Source organism: Mauremys mutica, chromosome 12 (genome assembly GCF_020497125.1).
Source record: "Mauremys mutica isolate MM-2020 ecotype Southern chromosome 12, ASM2049712v1, whole genome shotgun sequence".
In the NCBI taxonomy this organism is placed as follows: domain Eukaryota; kingdom Metazoa; phylum Chordata; order Testudines; family Geoemydidae; genus Mauremys; species Mauremys mutica.
In genome coordinates, this window is record NC_059083.1 from 70,127,342 (window position 1) to 70,143,031 (window position 15,690).

Sequence of the window (15,690 nt, forward strand, 5' to 3'; positions counted from 1 at the left end):
AAGGGAGGACATGAGGTGGACTGCCCCCTCCCTGGACATTTTTTTGTCCCTCCCTCCCATAGAAATAAGATGTGTTGCAGGTGTTTTCTCTAGTTTCTTAGCTTGCCCTCAGATGTTTGATAGTAGCCCTAAGGCCACAGAGTAGTAGTCATGGTTCCGATAGCTGACGTGTGGAGAGAGGGAATGCTATTGACCGTGTTTCAGCTAACTGAAGAGTGGTGGCTGCATCACGTTGCTGCTATAAGAAAGGATGTGTGCAACCCTGGTAAGAAAGTGTCTGCTGAGAAGGCCTCCGCATAGAGCTTGCCAAGCAGGGACAGAGCATTCTGTGCTTGGAGTTCCTGTGACCAGACGCTGCCTTCCTGTTTGAAGGGCAAAGAAGGCGAGAGGAGAGGGAAGTTCCTTTTGAAATGGGAGCGAGCAGAATGCTCCTTTTGGAACACACACAAGAGCGCAGATGAGCTGCCAAGAACCAGAACGTTCCTCTGTGGCCCAGAAGAAACCTTGGGTGGACTGTCGAGGGGCTGTGAAGCTACTGCAGAGTCAAAGGGGATGCGAAGATTGACAGGCATGAGGGCTGTGGGCCCAATCTCCCCAGTGACTGGGCCTGGTTTAGACCCGACTCTGTTTTGTGCTGCTTTTCCATCACTCTAATAACCCGCTTTGGGGGAGGTTCAGCCTCGTGTAGGGCAGGGAAGCCGCCTTGCTGAGAGGCATTTGCCCTGGAGGGAAGGAATCACAAGGCGGCAGAAAGGCCCAGTGGGCTGGAGGCGCCAGCGGGAGGCTGGGGCGTGGACGGGCAAGCCCCCGAGCCCAGCAGGGCAGGGGAGGAGAAGAGGCAGGCACTGCTGGTGGCTGCTGAAAGACATGGGGCAAATCACGGGCACCACCCCTCACAGTGCACCGCTGCCTCTAATTGCCCCAGTCCTCGGAGCAACGTCCCCTTGCCCCCCCACCAGGACCCCATTGCCCTTCTTGTGACCTATGGGCTAAGCAGGGCTTGGCCAGCTGCAAGCAGGTCTGAGACTGATACTGCGCACGCGCAGACTCAACCGGCTTGCTGAGGCATGCGCGCTCTCCCACCTGAATGGATCGCGCATGCGCACAATCGCATCCCAGCGTGCGGGGAGTCCGCTTCCCCGGACCATAGAGTGCGGGAGGCGGAGCTTGTCTCCCGAGGAACTCGCGCAGGCGCTGTGGCGGGGGCGGTGCTGGAGGCGGAGAGGTTGCCAGGGAGACCGGCCCAAGCCTCTTGCCTGCCCGGGCCCTGCGGGATGCAGCCGCCGGCAGCGCCGGCTCAGAGCTTGAAGAAGGAGCCTCGGGGCGGCCGCAGGGTCCCCTCGCTCGTCGCCGTGTCCGAGACCATGAACAAGTCGAGCAAGAAGGACGCCCGGACCAAAACCCCCCAGGGTAGGGGCGGGGCGCTGGGACCGGCAGCAGAGCGCCCCCCCCGGCATGGCTGCAGGGACCCCCCCCTCCGGGCACAGTGTGGGGGTCCGGGGACTCCCCCCAGGCACAGAGACACCCCCCGCTCTGGGCACAGTGTGGGGGTCCGGGGACTCCCCCCAGGCACAGAGACACCCCCCGCTCTGGGCACAGTGAGGGGGCCCAGGGACTCCCCCAGGCACAGAGACCCCCCCCGGGCACAGTGAGGGGGCCCAGGGACTCCCCCCCCCCCCAGGCACAGAGACACAGTCCAGGCACCTCTGCAGGGACCCCACCCTCCCAGGCACAGTGACAGGGGAAGGCCCTGACAGGGCACAGCACTGGCACCAGCTCCAGAGCCCTGCCATGCTGGCATACAGCTAAGAGGTATTGGTATCACTGCCAGGCAGTCACTGGGGCACGGCTCTGGCACCACCTCGGGGTCCCTAACGCATTGAGAGGCTGCACATCCTGCCATCGCCCAGGTAGTGTAGCCAGAGATCCACTGGGACAATCTGGGAGCCCTGGCAATGTTCCCATTGCCCGCTGTCACCACCGCCAGCCATGCATGAAATGGTGATGGAGTGTCTGAGTGGACCTTGCATTTCCTTGACAATCCTGCCTTGGACCTGATGGGACATAGGCCTGGGAGTATCCAAGTGAAACTGACCTTGCTTTAACAGCTTGTGAGGGCCACACGCTGAACAGGGATAGTCAGTGGTTCTGATACTGTTACCAACTGCCTACTGTGCATTAACTTTATAAAAGAAAATCTCATCCCCGCCTGCCCTTATCTAGACTTTTACGAGGTGGTTTTTTTTTTTAGAGGGAGGCAGGACCCAGCAGGTTAAATTTTCCAAAAGCTGCACCTATGTTGGAGAGGTAGCAGCAGCTCCAGTATGTCTAATTGGGTGCATGGTAAGATGTGCTTTAATATTTTCAGCAGGTGACAGAAAAGGAACATATATGCCTCCAATGAGATTGCAGAAATAACTGGGCAGGTCTGGATGGCTTGGCTAGCCCTACCCTCAGTATACATTCAAGTGATTTATCACTGACGCACATCATATCCATATCTAATCCACTTACCCAGATAAATATTGGAGTCCTAGGGAGAATGATTTCCAAATAGCAATTATAGTCAGTGAGGAGACTGCTAAATCTGCCTCTGAGAAGTGCAGTGATCTCATATGTTTTCAAAATACGTATTACATAAAATTAGGAGGTTTCACCCTGATATTCTTTTTAATGTTTGGAAGAGATTGAAATATAATACTGCATATTACTAATTATGTTAACATACCTGTCTCAAAAAAAAGACAGATTCTTACTACTAATTTTCTTTCTGGTTGGAGAAACTTTTGTTGCTTTGAGTGAAAGGTGGGGAAAGCCTTTTAAAGCTAGGATTATTTCTTATTGAATAGTGGTAACACTGAGGGGCCCCAACCAGGGTCTATTGTGTTAGGTGCTCTCAAGCACCTAACAAAAAGATAGTTCTTACCCTGAAAAATTTATAGTCCAAGACCAAAAGGAGAGACAAGGAAGATATAACATCATAAGGTAATGAGGAGAATGCCACAACTCAGGACATAAGCAGATCAAATTATCAAAGCCGTGATGATCAATATGCATTTATGAGCAGCAAAAATGTCTCCCTGAATATACAAATCTGATATTTATGCACACATGATAAGAGTTTTTGTTTAAGGACTATCATGCAGTTGAGTGTATAACTGTGTGTTAAAGTTCTCTATTTCCATTTGAAGTAGGAAACTTTTGTAAAAGTTCTTTGTTTCCATTCTGGGTTGTTGCCTGCTGGAAATGTACTACTTGAAAATGTATTGCATTGTGTCTAGGCCAGGGTGAAGGGAAACCCACTGTCCATGTTCAAATCATGTGGATACCATGATGTGCTGAGCACGGATGATACTGAGTTCTAGTTTTCAGGTCTACACCTTGAAGACTAGTACTGCCTTTAAGGCTTTCTCAGTTGTCCGAAAGAAAGAAGGGGTTTCCCTGGGAGAGGAAGACTAAGTGTTTTTACTTCTGTGCTTGTGTTTCAGATAAGAAGAGAGTGAAGACATTTGAGCAGCCCTCCCCACCAATTCAAGAGGAGCCTGAGCCTGTCAGCTCTGTTCTGCAAGGAGATGAAATCCAGGCTCTGGCAATCAAGGTGGAAGATCTAGAGAAGGTGGGTATAAAATCTTGTGTCCCTTGTCACAGGGAGTAGCTGCCTTCACTGAAACTTTCTCTTTATCCTGAATGGGGTTTTGGGGGGTGGGGGTCTCATCAAAACAAACTATAGGAGCTTTGCTCTTGTTCCACTTGTCACTGTCCTACTTCTGATGGCCTGTCAAATCATCAGAATTTTTAGCTAGTCTTTGTGAAAAAGCTGCCGAAAGTGGAAGATTAATTTTATACTAAGATCTTAAATGTCAGGATGAACCATCTGGTGTGTTCAGAATCACACTTCCAACTTTTTTTTTCTTTTAAGATTTCTGTGGTTTTGAAAAAAAAATAGCACCTTTATGAAACCCAAACTAAACTACTTAAAGGTAGCATCTGCCACTAAGCTATGGTGCAGAAAATTCTTGGGGAGGCTACTCAGAGTTCATTCCCCTGCCCCATCAAAGCAGCAGCGTCAAAATAGTCAGGATGTTACTTAATTTGATAACTGTAGCTCTATACACCACACCTTCCTGAGAAGGACCAGAAGTGTGGAGACAGACCTTGGTGAGTTCTTTACTTCCAGGCCCTCCCCAGCAAGATCAGAAGGGTGGAGATGAGGCAGTGCTGTACCTAACCTCACTGGGCCTGTGTATTCTGTTTCTGTAGCTCCATACTCCACGCCTTCCCCAAGAAGGGGAGAAAACTCCTATTACCAGGAAGTTCATCATTCGAAGTCACAAACCCCAAGAGGCTGGGAAGAAGGCACAGCTCCTGGTAGCATATCCTGCTGATACTGATGCATCCAAGAGACCACTGAGTTATTCTGGTAGGGTTAAACTTCAGCTCTTACCTGTTACTCTTGGTTTTGCTAGAACTACCTGTGGCTAGACCTTTCAGAGTCCAGAAATGAACCTGAAATTCTTGTAGTCTGTTACTGTTTCTGTCCACTATGTTTGATATGGGGCGCTCTGTGATCTCAGAGTCTGTCTTGCTTTATTGCAGGGCCAGAAGGACCATTTGTTGATAACTGTGAACAGATTCTCCCCCACAGTATCTTAGGAAGTCTCCAGGAATTCAAGAAAGAAGCCTTAGCTAGAGGAAATGCTGAGGTTGGTTTATGAAGTTGTGAAATGGCTGCCATCAAATGCTGTCCTAGAAGTAGAGTGTGAGTAGAGTTGGATGAATTTTTTGCATGAATAGTTTATTCACTGAAAAACAGACTTCCAGCTGAGCCAAAGCTATTTGCAAACTTAGCATTTTCAACTCCAAATTTCTTTCTGGCTAATTTCACAAGGGGATTTGTGTGGCATTCACAAAACTGAGGAGGAGGTGATGATGGTGTCCCCCTTATGCCCAATAGTCCACTGATTGGGGCACTCAGTATGGATGTGGAAGACTCAGGTTCAAATTCCTCCTTTGGTGCAGAAACTTGAACTCAAGTGTCTGCCCTCCCAGGTGAGTGCTCTAACCACCAAGCTGTTGGGTATTCTCGGGAAGTCTCTGGCTTTTCTGTTGAAGCTTTCCACTTTTCATGAAATATTGACATATTCATTGGGTCACAAAGAGAGAGAAGTAAGATTCTATAGCCTGGTGGTTAGGGCACTCACCTAGGAGCGGGAACTCCTTGGTTCAGGTCCCTAGTCCAGAGGAGGGATTGGAATCTGGGTTTCCTGCATCCCAGGTGAGTACCGCCACGGGGTTATTAGGGGCACCACCACCACGGAAACTGGAAAAAAAAATAGTTTTGGATCAGTCCAAAATGTTGTGTTTTTTTGTTTGGCTAGTGAACCGAAAAATCTATTATTCACACAGTTCTAGCGATGAGTGCAGTAGACTTAGGTTTAATTGAAAATGCTTCAGAAAATTCTCTGGCCTGAGACATGGTTTGCCCATATGGGAGGAAATTGCTTGCAGAGTAGCTGCAATGCCAGGCCTAGTAGGTCCTGTCTGGAGAAGAGTCCCACAGTAAGAGAAATTGGACAATTCCAGGGTCCAGTTCCATCAGCAGTTTTGCTGAGAGCAGCGGTACTGAGTAGCACGAAGAGAAGCGAGGTGATGAGATAGTGCCTTTCCTTATGTCTGACTACTCAATGTAGTATAGTCTTAAACAGTCTGTGAGTGATGCTGTGAATGCCAGAAACTCTGTTGATACAGAAGTGGTTGCATAGAGACAGTGCCAATCCAGAATGCTCTTTTCTTTACCCCTTTGCTCCATTTGTTTTTGTGGTGCCTGTGCATGGATGGATAGGTTAATCTAACATTTTAATTTAATAATAATAACCCACCTTAATTGATTAGTCTGGTTATAGCTGGTATGGCAACACCCATTTTGTCATGTTCTCTGTGTATATATATCTTCCTACTGTATTTTCCACTGCATGCATCTGATGAAGTGGGCTGTAGACCACGAAAGCTTATGTCCAAATACATTTGTTAGTTTCTAAGGTGCCACAAGGACTCCTGGTTGTTTTTTCTGATACAGACTAACACGGCCGCCACTCTGAAACATTTTAATTTCTGTTCAGTTAGCTGAGCTGATTGCAGACTCACATCTGGATGGTACAGTGGCAGCTTTAGAGAAGTACAGAGAGAAACATGGGGAAGGGAAGAGGAGAAAGTGTCTCTGGGCCCCACCATCACAGCACAGAGCCCTCCAGAACTGGCATCATAATGTGGCACTCAGGAAGAATCAGCAGAGAGTTCTGAGTAGTGAGTAAAGCTGGGACAACTTCATTGTGTGGAACGCCATGTAAGACTGTGTGAACCAAACATCATCACAGTAAGTTATTACTGCCCCAGGCAAACCAAGGCCTGGCTGATTTGGGAAATTGTATTGCTGCGCAATTATCCACACATTTTTGGTGGTGCCCAGACCTCAATTGTGCTGAGTGAGGTGGTTCAGCACATTCAGGCTGTGAGGATGGCCTTGGTGGCTTGTATGGCAGTGGTTGGAAGTAGCAGTGAGGCAGATTGAGGGGGGAGTGTGACTGGAAGAGAATTACCGTGCTGGAGAGGGAGGTAGCTAGAAGGAGTGAGGCTGATTTTCTGGAGACTCTGGTTGGTAAAAGAGGTGATTCTGTTTTGCTTCTTTTTAGAGTTTCTTCAGAAACCAGAAAATGAACTGCTGATGAATCTCTCAGAGGATTACAGACGAGTCCAGGAAGAGCGGTATCTTATCGACCGGAGCCTCCCTGCTCTGCACTATGGGAAGGTGAGAGCCCCACTTCTTCAGAGTCCTGATTAATCTGGTCTTGTGGAAGGGGGTCATTTGGGCTAAGATGTTAGAGTCATGAATAATACTGTTGGGACTGGCATCGAGGAGCCATCTTTAGGCATCTACCACATCCACTGCAGGTCCGAAATGAATTACGGAGCTTTCAGTTATTTCAAAGAGAAACATCATTTGATTTAAAAATGGTGGTGGTGTAACAAGTATTGGTTAGATCTAACTGATGCTGCTCTTGTGGGCTCCTTGCTAAAGAGCTTTAGTGCATGGGGCACTGCCATGCAGTGAGCCTCCTACTAAGGACCAGCACAGGCTGGGGAGATGGCATGGTCGTGTGCCAGAAATTACTATTACCAGACAACAAAGATCTAATGGCATCAGGGCTAGATGGCAGAGGTTCCCATTTGGAAGGTGCTCTGACGGGAAATGTTCCTGGGCTAAAACAAGGGAATCATTTACTGTGTATTTACAGCACTAAAAAAGGATTCACATCAATGGGAATATATTGTGTTAATATCATTTGATCTTTCTTTCAGTCAGAGTGTCCATTTGGATTGAGGAGACATTATAATTGGTTAAATCTTCTTATAAACAATATGTGATGCCTTCTGCTTAGTTCCTGTGAGACTGAGAGACAGGTTATCATTGCATGGTGGCAACCTTCTTTTTCCTCCCTAGGGCTACCATGTAGGAAGTGAGTTCTGGAGCCAGCCTGAGTGTATCGGAGATGAACTCACTGGTCTGATGATGACCTTGACCCAGAGGGAGCGAGGCTACCCAGAGCCTATCACTCATGTAGGGAAACCTCAGAGTGTCAGGATGGAGATGGGTGAGGAAATGGGTGGAGGCACAACATTAATGGGGAGGCGTGTGGAACAGCAAAGATTAACTAGCCAGTAGTTTTAAATTTCTGTGAGGAGGCTCATATTGCTAGGATCCCTTCTGGCAGTGGAAGGGCATTGATGTGAAGCAGCTTACACTGTCAGGCATCTAGTCATCACATGGAGGGACCTGCCAAGTTGAAGGCTGCACTACTATAGTCCTAGGTGACACTGCCAGGGCACTCCTAAGATTAAGTTCACACTGATGGAACTGTGTTTCTCAGAGATACAGTTGGGGATATTTCGACTGTTGCAAGATAAACTGTCGGGGAGAAAGTGAAACCAATAGGCGTGTGGTGTGTAAACCCTGAACTCACATGTGATTAATTCCACAGGTTCCAGATCTGCAAAGGAGTCCCCTTTCCGTCTCACCTGGGATAAGAGTCTCTTCCTGAGGTATCGACGACAGGAGCTAAAATCTGTCCTAGAGGAGCTGGATTTTAATCACCCTGTAAGACTAGTGGACTCTCTCCTAAGCACAAGACACTGTTTTTTAAGGCAGCATACTGTGCTTCTTTCCTTCCTTATCAAAGGATATACTATAGCCTAACTTGACTACGTCTGACTTCTGTATAAGAAGAAAAACTAACAGATATCCTTTTTCTTTTTTTTATGTCTATTACCTTTTGTGAAGGACCTAGATGGCCTGGAAGTGATTGGTAAAGGGCAATCTTTCACTTCTGTCTCAGCACAGTATTTCCAGCTGTGCCAGGAAAATAAGGAAGGCACCACTGAAGAGAGAGTGAGCCTGTAAGTTATGTTTGATGATAGTGATAATGGATACTGACCAACAGTCTCTGAGGATTTCTCACTTGTCCTTCTCCAGAATGGGCCAGATTCTCTACAGAGGATAGGGAAGTGGCCTTAAGAAAGCCAGAGATAGCTAGTAGAGAACTCCCCCTGTGCAGGGGGAATTCTCCACTGTTGGAAACCTGATGGAGGTAGCTCCAGTGCCTCCAATACCAACTACCCTCCTCATCCCAACGTAAGGGGCCCTGTTGAGAGTGCTCTAAGGTGCAGCATAGGTGGAAAGAGGAGGAGGTATGGCAGAGTGAAGCACTGCTATGGTCAGTTCCCCATTGGCAAAGTTAGAGGTGCTCCTGTGTGACTCTGAACTAGCACTGGGGCCTCATGGCTGAGGATCAAGGAGCTGAAACCAACTTCTTGTGACCCACCCCTTTTCCACTCACTGTGCCCTAGGTTAAGCAGGGTGGAGAATCTTCCCCTAGTTATTCCAGACTCTGCATCTCCTTCAGGTGTCTTCAGTCTTCCGTCTTCCTCAGATATCTTTTTCTGCCCCTGGTAGGCATTACCTTTGGTCCGTTCTTTGGTGGGTACTGCCTCTTCATTTAGTACTCTGTCCCCAGCCTTCCTTAGTCAGGTGTCTTTGTCCATTTCATCAAGCGTGAGTTCCATCCTGCCCATTCTTGGTGGTGACAATATCAGTCTATGTTTGGAGTTCCTTCAAGTTTGGACCCTCGAAGCTGCAGTCCCATGGCACTGTCTATAATCAGAAGACTCTGTGATTTGATGAGTTTTCAGTCTGTTGGCTACAGTGGAACCCAATGGTTAATGAGAAATGAACCCTCTGTTTCTTGGTTAATGCGGCTGTTCTGAACAACCACTCTGTTCCTCAGTGCTTGATAATAACTTGCTTGAACAGTCCCAAGAGAATATTGGCCATTGCTCTGTTTAGCAGTGATCCCTTAGAAGATTATCCAGATGTGGTTCCAGAACCAGTATTGGGTCCATCTTTGCAGTTTTGTGGACAGCCAGCTCGTTGGATCAACAGCACCACTTCTCATAGGGTAAAATTGCAATTGTTTTGAAATATGATAAGGCTAAGTTTTCTTTCTTTCCCAAGTCATAACTGTATATTGAGTGTAACCAGCAGGGTTATTCTGGACATCATAGAGTGGTTGCTAAACTTGTACTTGTTTTGGAGGGATCTAGAAACAGAGACAGGAAGTTTTTGTTTGTGTTTCTGTTCAGCCTCAGTCCACCTCCTGATGGTGGCAACTTGGTGGGTGCCTTGTACCACGTTCTGTCAAGCTGGATCTAATAGTTTAAACAGCCAGCTGTAGTATCACTTAATTTGGTCATGGGAAGGCAAATCCTGTGGTTACCTTTCTTTCTTCCTCCCACACAGGATGAAATTGGCATTGCTGCCCGGGTCACCTTTGAAGTTTTGGCGGGTGAGAAAGCTGAATCCTGCCTGACCGTAAGCAATGATGGCACAGCTGCCATATGGTATGATTGGCGGAGGCAAGCCCAGCCAGTTACCTTTGAAGAAACTAAGGAGAAAGGGATGCAGTATTTTTACTTTAACACCAGACCAGGTGAGATGTGGATCTCTTAAAGATTACCCTATAGGCTTAATACCCATGCCAAAGCAAACATGTGAGGTGGACATGTTCAGGGGGTTATCTGAGTCAGGCCACTGCCAAAGCAAACACATGTGGTGATTCTCCTTAAGAAGCTACTTGGGGTTCCCAGAGCAGACTAATGCCAGAGGAGATGTGCGAGAAAGATCCCTTTCAAGGGTAGTTGGAGGAAAAAGGATGAGTCCTAGCCAGAATTTGTATGGGTAGAATATCTAAAACCGCATGGTTTTCTATTGGAAAAATTGGGGCAGAACATGTACTGAGAGTGTTGAGATCAAGGTAAAATTAGGGATTGGAAGGGTGAAGAGAAAAAACGCATTCAGCAATCTGATGGATGGGAGTAAACCTGGAAGATGGATGGCGATATTAGCTGTGATATCTGGCTGAAAAACAGACATTGATACCAGAAAATAAGCAGAGTTGTGAAGTATTTGGAAGAGGATTCAACGGGACAAGAGAACTCTTGTACTCAGGTGACTGATGTGCTCTCTCTGTTATTCTTAGGTGTCATTCTGCCTGGAGAAACTAGAAACTTTTCCTTCTTTTTCAAGTCAGGGAAGGCAGGAATCTTCAGTGAGTCCTGGGAGTTTGGTACTCACCCCATGTTATTAGGAGGGGCTGTCCTGCAAGTATCCCTGTGGGGTATTGCTGTGTATGAGGATAAGTTGGCTGGCCTCAGAGAAGAATTGGAGGTAACCAAGTGGTTAGCTGTGTGAATATAAGCTTCAGACTCAATGTGTAAATATAGTATGATGTGGGTGCTGCAATGTTCTTATTGCCATAAAATTGGGACTAAGGGTAAGATTATCAGTTACTGATATAGCACTTGTTTTTTGTTATCTTTTCTAGTTTTAGTTAATTAGGTAGTTATACAGGTTTTCCAAATGAAGTGGCATCAGCACTCCACATCACCTCAATCTATTTTCATGCCTCTTGTATAAAATCTAATGATGTCTGTCCTGAAATACTTACTTTTTTCCTTTTTTTGAAAAAAATCCTTCTACCTTTTTTCCTTTAAGTTTTAGTTACTGGTATGTTTAGAGTTTAATGACCTACTAAGTAAAGTCAAATTAAATAATAATTTTAAAATTATGCCAACATCCTGTAAAATATAGATGTTTATGTGATAATTTTAATGACCACCATACTGGATGTAAATACATCTGTGTATTTGTGTCCATGCGACTGAGCATATATGTTAATGTATGTCTATAGTAGTGTGTGTGTGTGTGTGTGTGTGTGTGTGTATCAAGGAATCAAATCTCTTTTGGTTACTGTGGTGCCCCAGAGTGAGCTGGCTGCACGAGAAGTTGCTGTCATAGTGAAGGAGAATCTGAAGGAGCTGCTTGATCGAATTCGGACACCGGAGCGAATCCCATCTCCTGTTGATGCTTACATCACAGAGGAAGAGTTATTCCACAGAAAGAATCCAGAGGTACAGTTTGCCACTAGATATTCTACACTGAACTGAGCATAAGTACTCGGGAATGATGATGCCGTGGCCTACGTGGTGCATCCCAGACTTAAGATAGGCCAGTCTGGACTCTTATCAGTGCAAGTTCTAAGCGGGAAGATAGAATAGTCTAGCTTGTCGGTTTAATCGCTAGATGGTGTTCTAGATATTTGCAAAGTAAGACTTTTTTCACCTCTCTATTTATCTTTTCCTTTTCTGTTGTCACAGTTGCACTATCAGCACCAAGTGGTGAAGGAGCTTCATGAATTGTGGAGGCAACACATGAATTTTTCCTCAACTTCAGAGGAAGAGGAGATTTCGCGCCGGAAGAGCATCGTGCAGCCAGTCTCAGGCCAGAAGAGCACTGTACAGGAAATTTGGTGCCGGAAGAGTGCTATGGACATTGCATTTCAGAAGAGCATTCCCGGGGAGATCTCACAGCTGAAGAGCACTAGGGAGGAGATTCCATGCCAGAAGAGTATTGTGGAGGAGATCCTAAACCAGATGATTAATGTGGAGGAGGAGGAAGTGAGCCAGACAGAGTGGAACCTTTCCTTTGAGGATTTTAAACAGGTTCTACCCCTCTGTCCCTGTTAAAATTGTGATGGGTTGGCAAGGAATGGAGGTGTAACCATTTTGAGATTTGCTTGCTTGGGAATAGTCTGGTATGTTCCAGCTCCCAAACAAATGAAGTTGTGTGTGTATCAGAAGTTTGAGTAAATCACTGCAATGAGATGAGAGGGGTGATTCACTGAGTGTGTCAGCGAAAGCCTAGCAGGGAATGAATTATCCCTCAGTACTGCTGACCGTGTCCTGGGTGCTCTTGTGAAGAGATTCCTGAGGGAGACTTTGCGGCTCCTGTGTGATGAAGGAAAAAGAATTGGGTAACATTGTACATGTTCTGTGTTTAGTAGTATTTAGCTGTTGGAAAGCTAAAGCTTTTAGTATGGCGGAGAAGCGCTTGTTGTTTATCCCAGTATTTAGAATGTGAGGGGTGGGGTCATGGTCCAGCCCCTTCTGTTTCCCTTACAGATCCTTGTGCTTGAAAAGTTCTCCTTATCCATCAGAGGACTTGGGGGCCTAGTGCTCACAACTGGGTGCAGATGAGGTATTTTCCAATTCTCTCCCTCACTGCAGTGTTAGTTTGGACTTAAGAGTCCAGACTGGCCTAACTTATCAGTGCAAGTTTTGCTGCAGCACACTGTTGGAAACCTGTCTGTTGCTTTTATAGCTATATTCTCCATTCCCTGCCGTTTTGGATCCCCAGGGACCTCATTCTAGCTCTGAAGCTGAGGAGTTGCTCACTGGGCTTTCTATCCCATCAGGCTTTGCAGTTAATCCCTGAGGAGGAAAAACGAGAAGCAGCCCTGACCCAGCTCAATAAGGCAGCATTGGCACTTTGTGTGGAACAGAGGCCAAGTCAGTCAGACCTCCTGTACCAAACATGGTACGTTACCATTGCAGAGAAAAGCCCTTTCATACAAATACCTTTGCTTAGTAGCACTGGCAAACTCCAGCACAGAGCAGACAAGTGTGTCCAGCAATATGAGTTCTATCAGTCCTCTACATGCAAGGTTTTCTACACCTTAGGGATAGCAGCTGTCCAAGTCGTAGATCCCATTTTACTCTGGAGATACGTCAGAATATTGATCTCTTGCTGCTTTGGAGAATACTTGAGATCTTTTCATTCTCCGAGATTGTTATCTGGCAGAATATTCTGCTACCTTTATGAAGGCCTTACCTGGCAGGCAGTTTTCTCTAACACTGTATTTGAAAAAGTTGTTGTTTCCCATATTCTGTCATTCACTCTTACTTTAGGGCTGTAAACACACTGAAAGTTTCTGTTCACCTGTAAATCAGAAGGACACAGGAACTCCAAGATGCAGATGGGAGTCTGATCCACATTGACTTATGTTGAAGAGGAAGAAATCTTATTTCACAATATTTATGCATCCAGCGGACCTCTGTTTCCCAAACTATTGAGAGCCATGGGGGCTATAACTTCATAAAATAATTTCTCCTGAAGCCATCTATGCACAATTGTCAGACCTTGGATGTTAGCACATTGAGTTAGTTGGAAGCAGCAATAGCTCTTACTGGTTAAGGTGTTTTTGTTCATGGGCAAAGGGTAGAACAAGATGCTGGGAGAAGCAAAAACCCTGCCTTGTCCTGCCCCTCCTCCCCCATGTGCATATGAATCCTCTCCTGCACAGCTTCTGGCCATGGCAAATACTGACGGGTTTGTTTCTCAGCCTCCAGCTGTGGCGTGAAGCAGTTGATGGTCTGGTGAGCTGCTCCCTAATGCTGAGATCCCTGCTCGGCATGCCTGAGAAGGACACTTCTGTAGAAATTGTTCCAGAAGAAATAGGTAAATTTTTGTCTGAGTACACCAGCCTGTAAGCCATTTAAGCAGGTTTTCCTGGGCCTTTTAAGGGGATTTCAGTTCCATTTAATTTCTGGTAATTTACTGAGCTTCAACTGAGATGACTGCTTGAGCACTTCCCCCACTGAGCCCTTTGTGAGGCAACGTATCAGAAAAAGTAGCCCAGAATATAGTACTCACCCTGCTTTGTAGTGTGGTTTCTTAAAGGCACAGAAACCTGTTGGCTTAGCATTAGTATTTGTATTTCTATTAGCATTTAGGCCTATTTCTCACCCATACTAATAAAAACATGACCATTATTGCTCCTTTACATGCTAGCCCTACTGTATATTTATTGCTTCTTATGTCCATCCTTAAACAAGACTATACCTGAGAAGTCAGTGTATTGTACAAATGCTAATTTGCAGTATGCTTCCATAAACATCAGATAGATAGAAAGAGGAAAATACATTATAATATAATGTATTTATAATGCACAGAGGCATTGGATTTGCAGCTCTGTACTTGATCTTGAAACAATGCTCTGGGATCACTGGAATTTTTTGTTTGCAGTGGATCTGAAGCAGATTGTAAAAGGAGGAAAGGAGGACCGGAAAGCCTTGCAGAAAGAAGAGAAGAAGACAGCTGGGGGAAAGGAAAAAGAGGACAAAAAAGGAGCAATAAAGTCAACAGGAAAAGATAGAGAGGTATGTGGTGGCAATCTAGAAGATGGAAAATGATTAACTGGTTTTTGAGAGAGTATGTGACAGATAACAAGGGTGTGTATATTGGGCTTCTAAACCTCCATCTTCCTGTGGAAGAGTTGATTTCCTCTCTTTTGAATGAACTGCTGTCTCTGATGTGCAGCATGCTCTGCAATTTGAAGGATGCTATGGTCCTACCTTTGTCTGTCTTTCTGTGTATGATCAGGAACGTTCAAACAGCAGGAAGACAAAAGGGAAAGATGAGAAAAGAGTAAGAACTCCAAGTTTCACACGGGAGGTGAAAGAATTCACACCACTGGAAGGCATAGATTCAGACCAAGTAGAATCTCGCCAGGAACCAGTAGATCCCATTGTACTTGAGAAATACCGTGAAAAACTTTATGTTGAAGTAAGTCTGGTCTTATCTTTCCATGTTTCTCGTTCTCCTGTGTTTTTTGTCACCTTTTCTCAGCTGCTTTTGTTCTCTGCTGTCTCCTCTTCTTTGCTTTTAAGTTTAGCATGAAGCTAGGTGCACAGCTGAGCATTTTATCAGATTAAGAAAACCTAATGAACAAATTGTCAGCAAATGTTCGCATGGGCTGCTGTGTCAACAGATCCCCAAGCTGGAATGATTCCATCATATATTCAGCTGCATGCCCCAGTTGTGACCTGGAATTTCTTCAGCATGCTTACAGATTCTTGAGGGATCATCATTCTTAATGCTATGTCAGATAATGTTAAACACACTTTCCTTTAGTTCAGACAGCTCTCGTTAGGGATAAAAATATGTAAAATCCAGATATTTCTTTGAGCATTACAAGCATCGTGTTGGGGGCGGGGGTGTATATAATCGAGATGCTTTTGCTTCAATCAGTCCCTTTCACCAACATTTGTGATCATGTGATCATTAAAAGGGTCTTTGTATTGTTTTCTGTTCTAGGTCTATGGCCTTCTGGAGTCAATGGTGGACAATATGGTTTTTCTGTTTGAAGAGCTAAAGAGGGATGCCCAAGAGCGGGAGAGTGAAGCATTTTCTGTCTAAAAATGCATTGTTGCTGTTCTTTTTAAAGAAATAAATATTCATGT

The 15,690-nt window shown here is 45.7% G+C and overlaps 1 protein-coding gene across 3 annotated transcripts; it reads left to right on the forward strand.

Annotated features, from left to right (window-relative positions):
• The first annotated feature begins 1,217 nt into the window (after positions 1-1,217).
• Positions 1,218-15,690, forward strand: LOC123347028 (MYCBP associated protein). Of its 3 annotated transcripts, XM_044984454.1 has the most exons (20): positions 1,359-1,410; positions 2,252-2,343; positions 3,489-3,616; positions 4,261-4,420; positions 4,597-4,703; positions 6,120-6,303; positions 6,690-6,805; positions 7,499-7,649; positions 8,037-8,152; positions 8,336-8,451; positions 9,398-9,509; positions 9,851-10,040; positions 10,590-10,777; positions 11,374-11,520; positions 11,767-12,111; positions 12,864-12,985; positions 13,791-13,906; positions 14,474-14,607; positions 14,831-15,013; positions 15,545-15,690. In XM_044984454.1, the coding sequence occupies exons 2-20, from the start codon at positions 2,325-2,327 to the stop codon at positions 15,644-15,646; spliced, it is 2,736 nt and encodes a 911-aa protein (XP_044840389.1). In that variant the 5' UTR covers positions 1,359-1,410; positions 2,252-2,324; the 3' UTR covers positions 15,647-15,690. The 3 variants fall into 3 exon arrangements, with proteins under 3 accessions (XP_044840387.1, XP_044840388.1, XP_044840389.1); XM_044984452.1 differs by lacking the exon at positions 2,252-2,343 and having other exon boundaries at positions 1,218-1,410; XM_044984453.1 differs by lacking the exon at positions 2,252-2,343 and having other exon boundaries at positions 1,218-1,410; positions 9,401-9,509.

Excerpts from the sequence above, each read along its gene's own strand:
- LOC123347028 (XM_044984452.1), top strand. The coding sequence starts at position 1,275 with ATGCAGCCGCCGGCAGCGCCGGCTCAGAGCTTGAAGAAGGAGCCTCGG. Across the intron at positions 6,806-7,498 it reads CTGCTCTGCACTATGGGAAG|GGCTACCATGTAGGAAGTGA; the intron begins GTGAGAGCCCCA and ends TTTCCTCCCTAG. Across the intron at positions 12,112-12,863 it reads CCTTTGAGGATTTTAAACAG|GCTTTGCAGTTAATCCCTGA; the intron begins GTTCTACCCCTC and ends CTATCCCATCAG.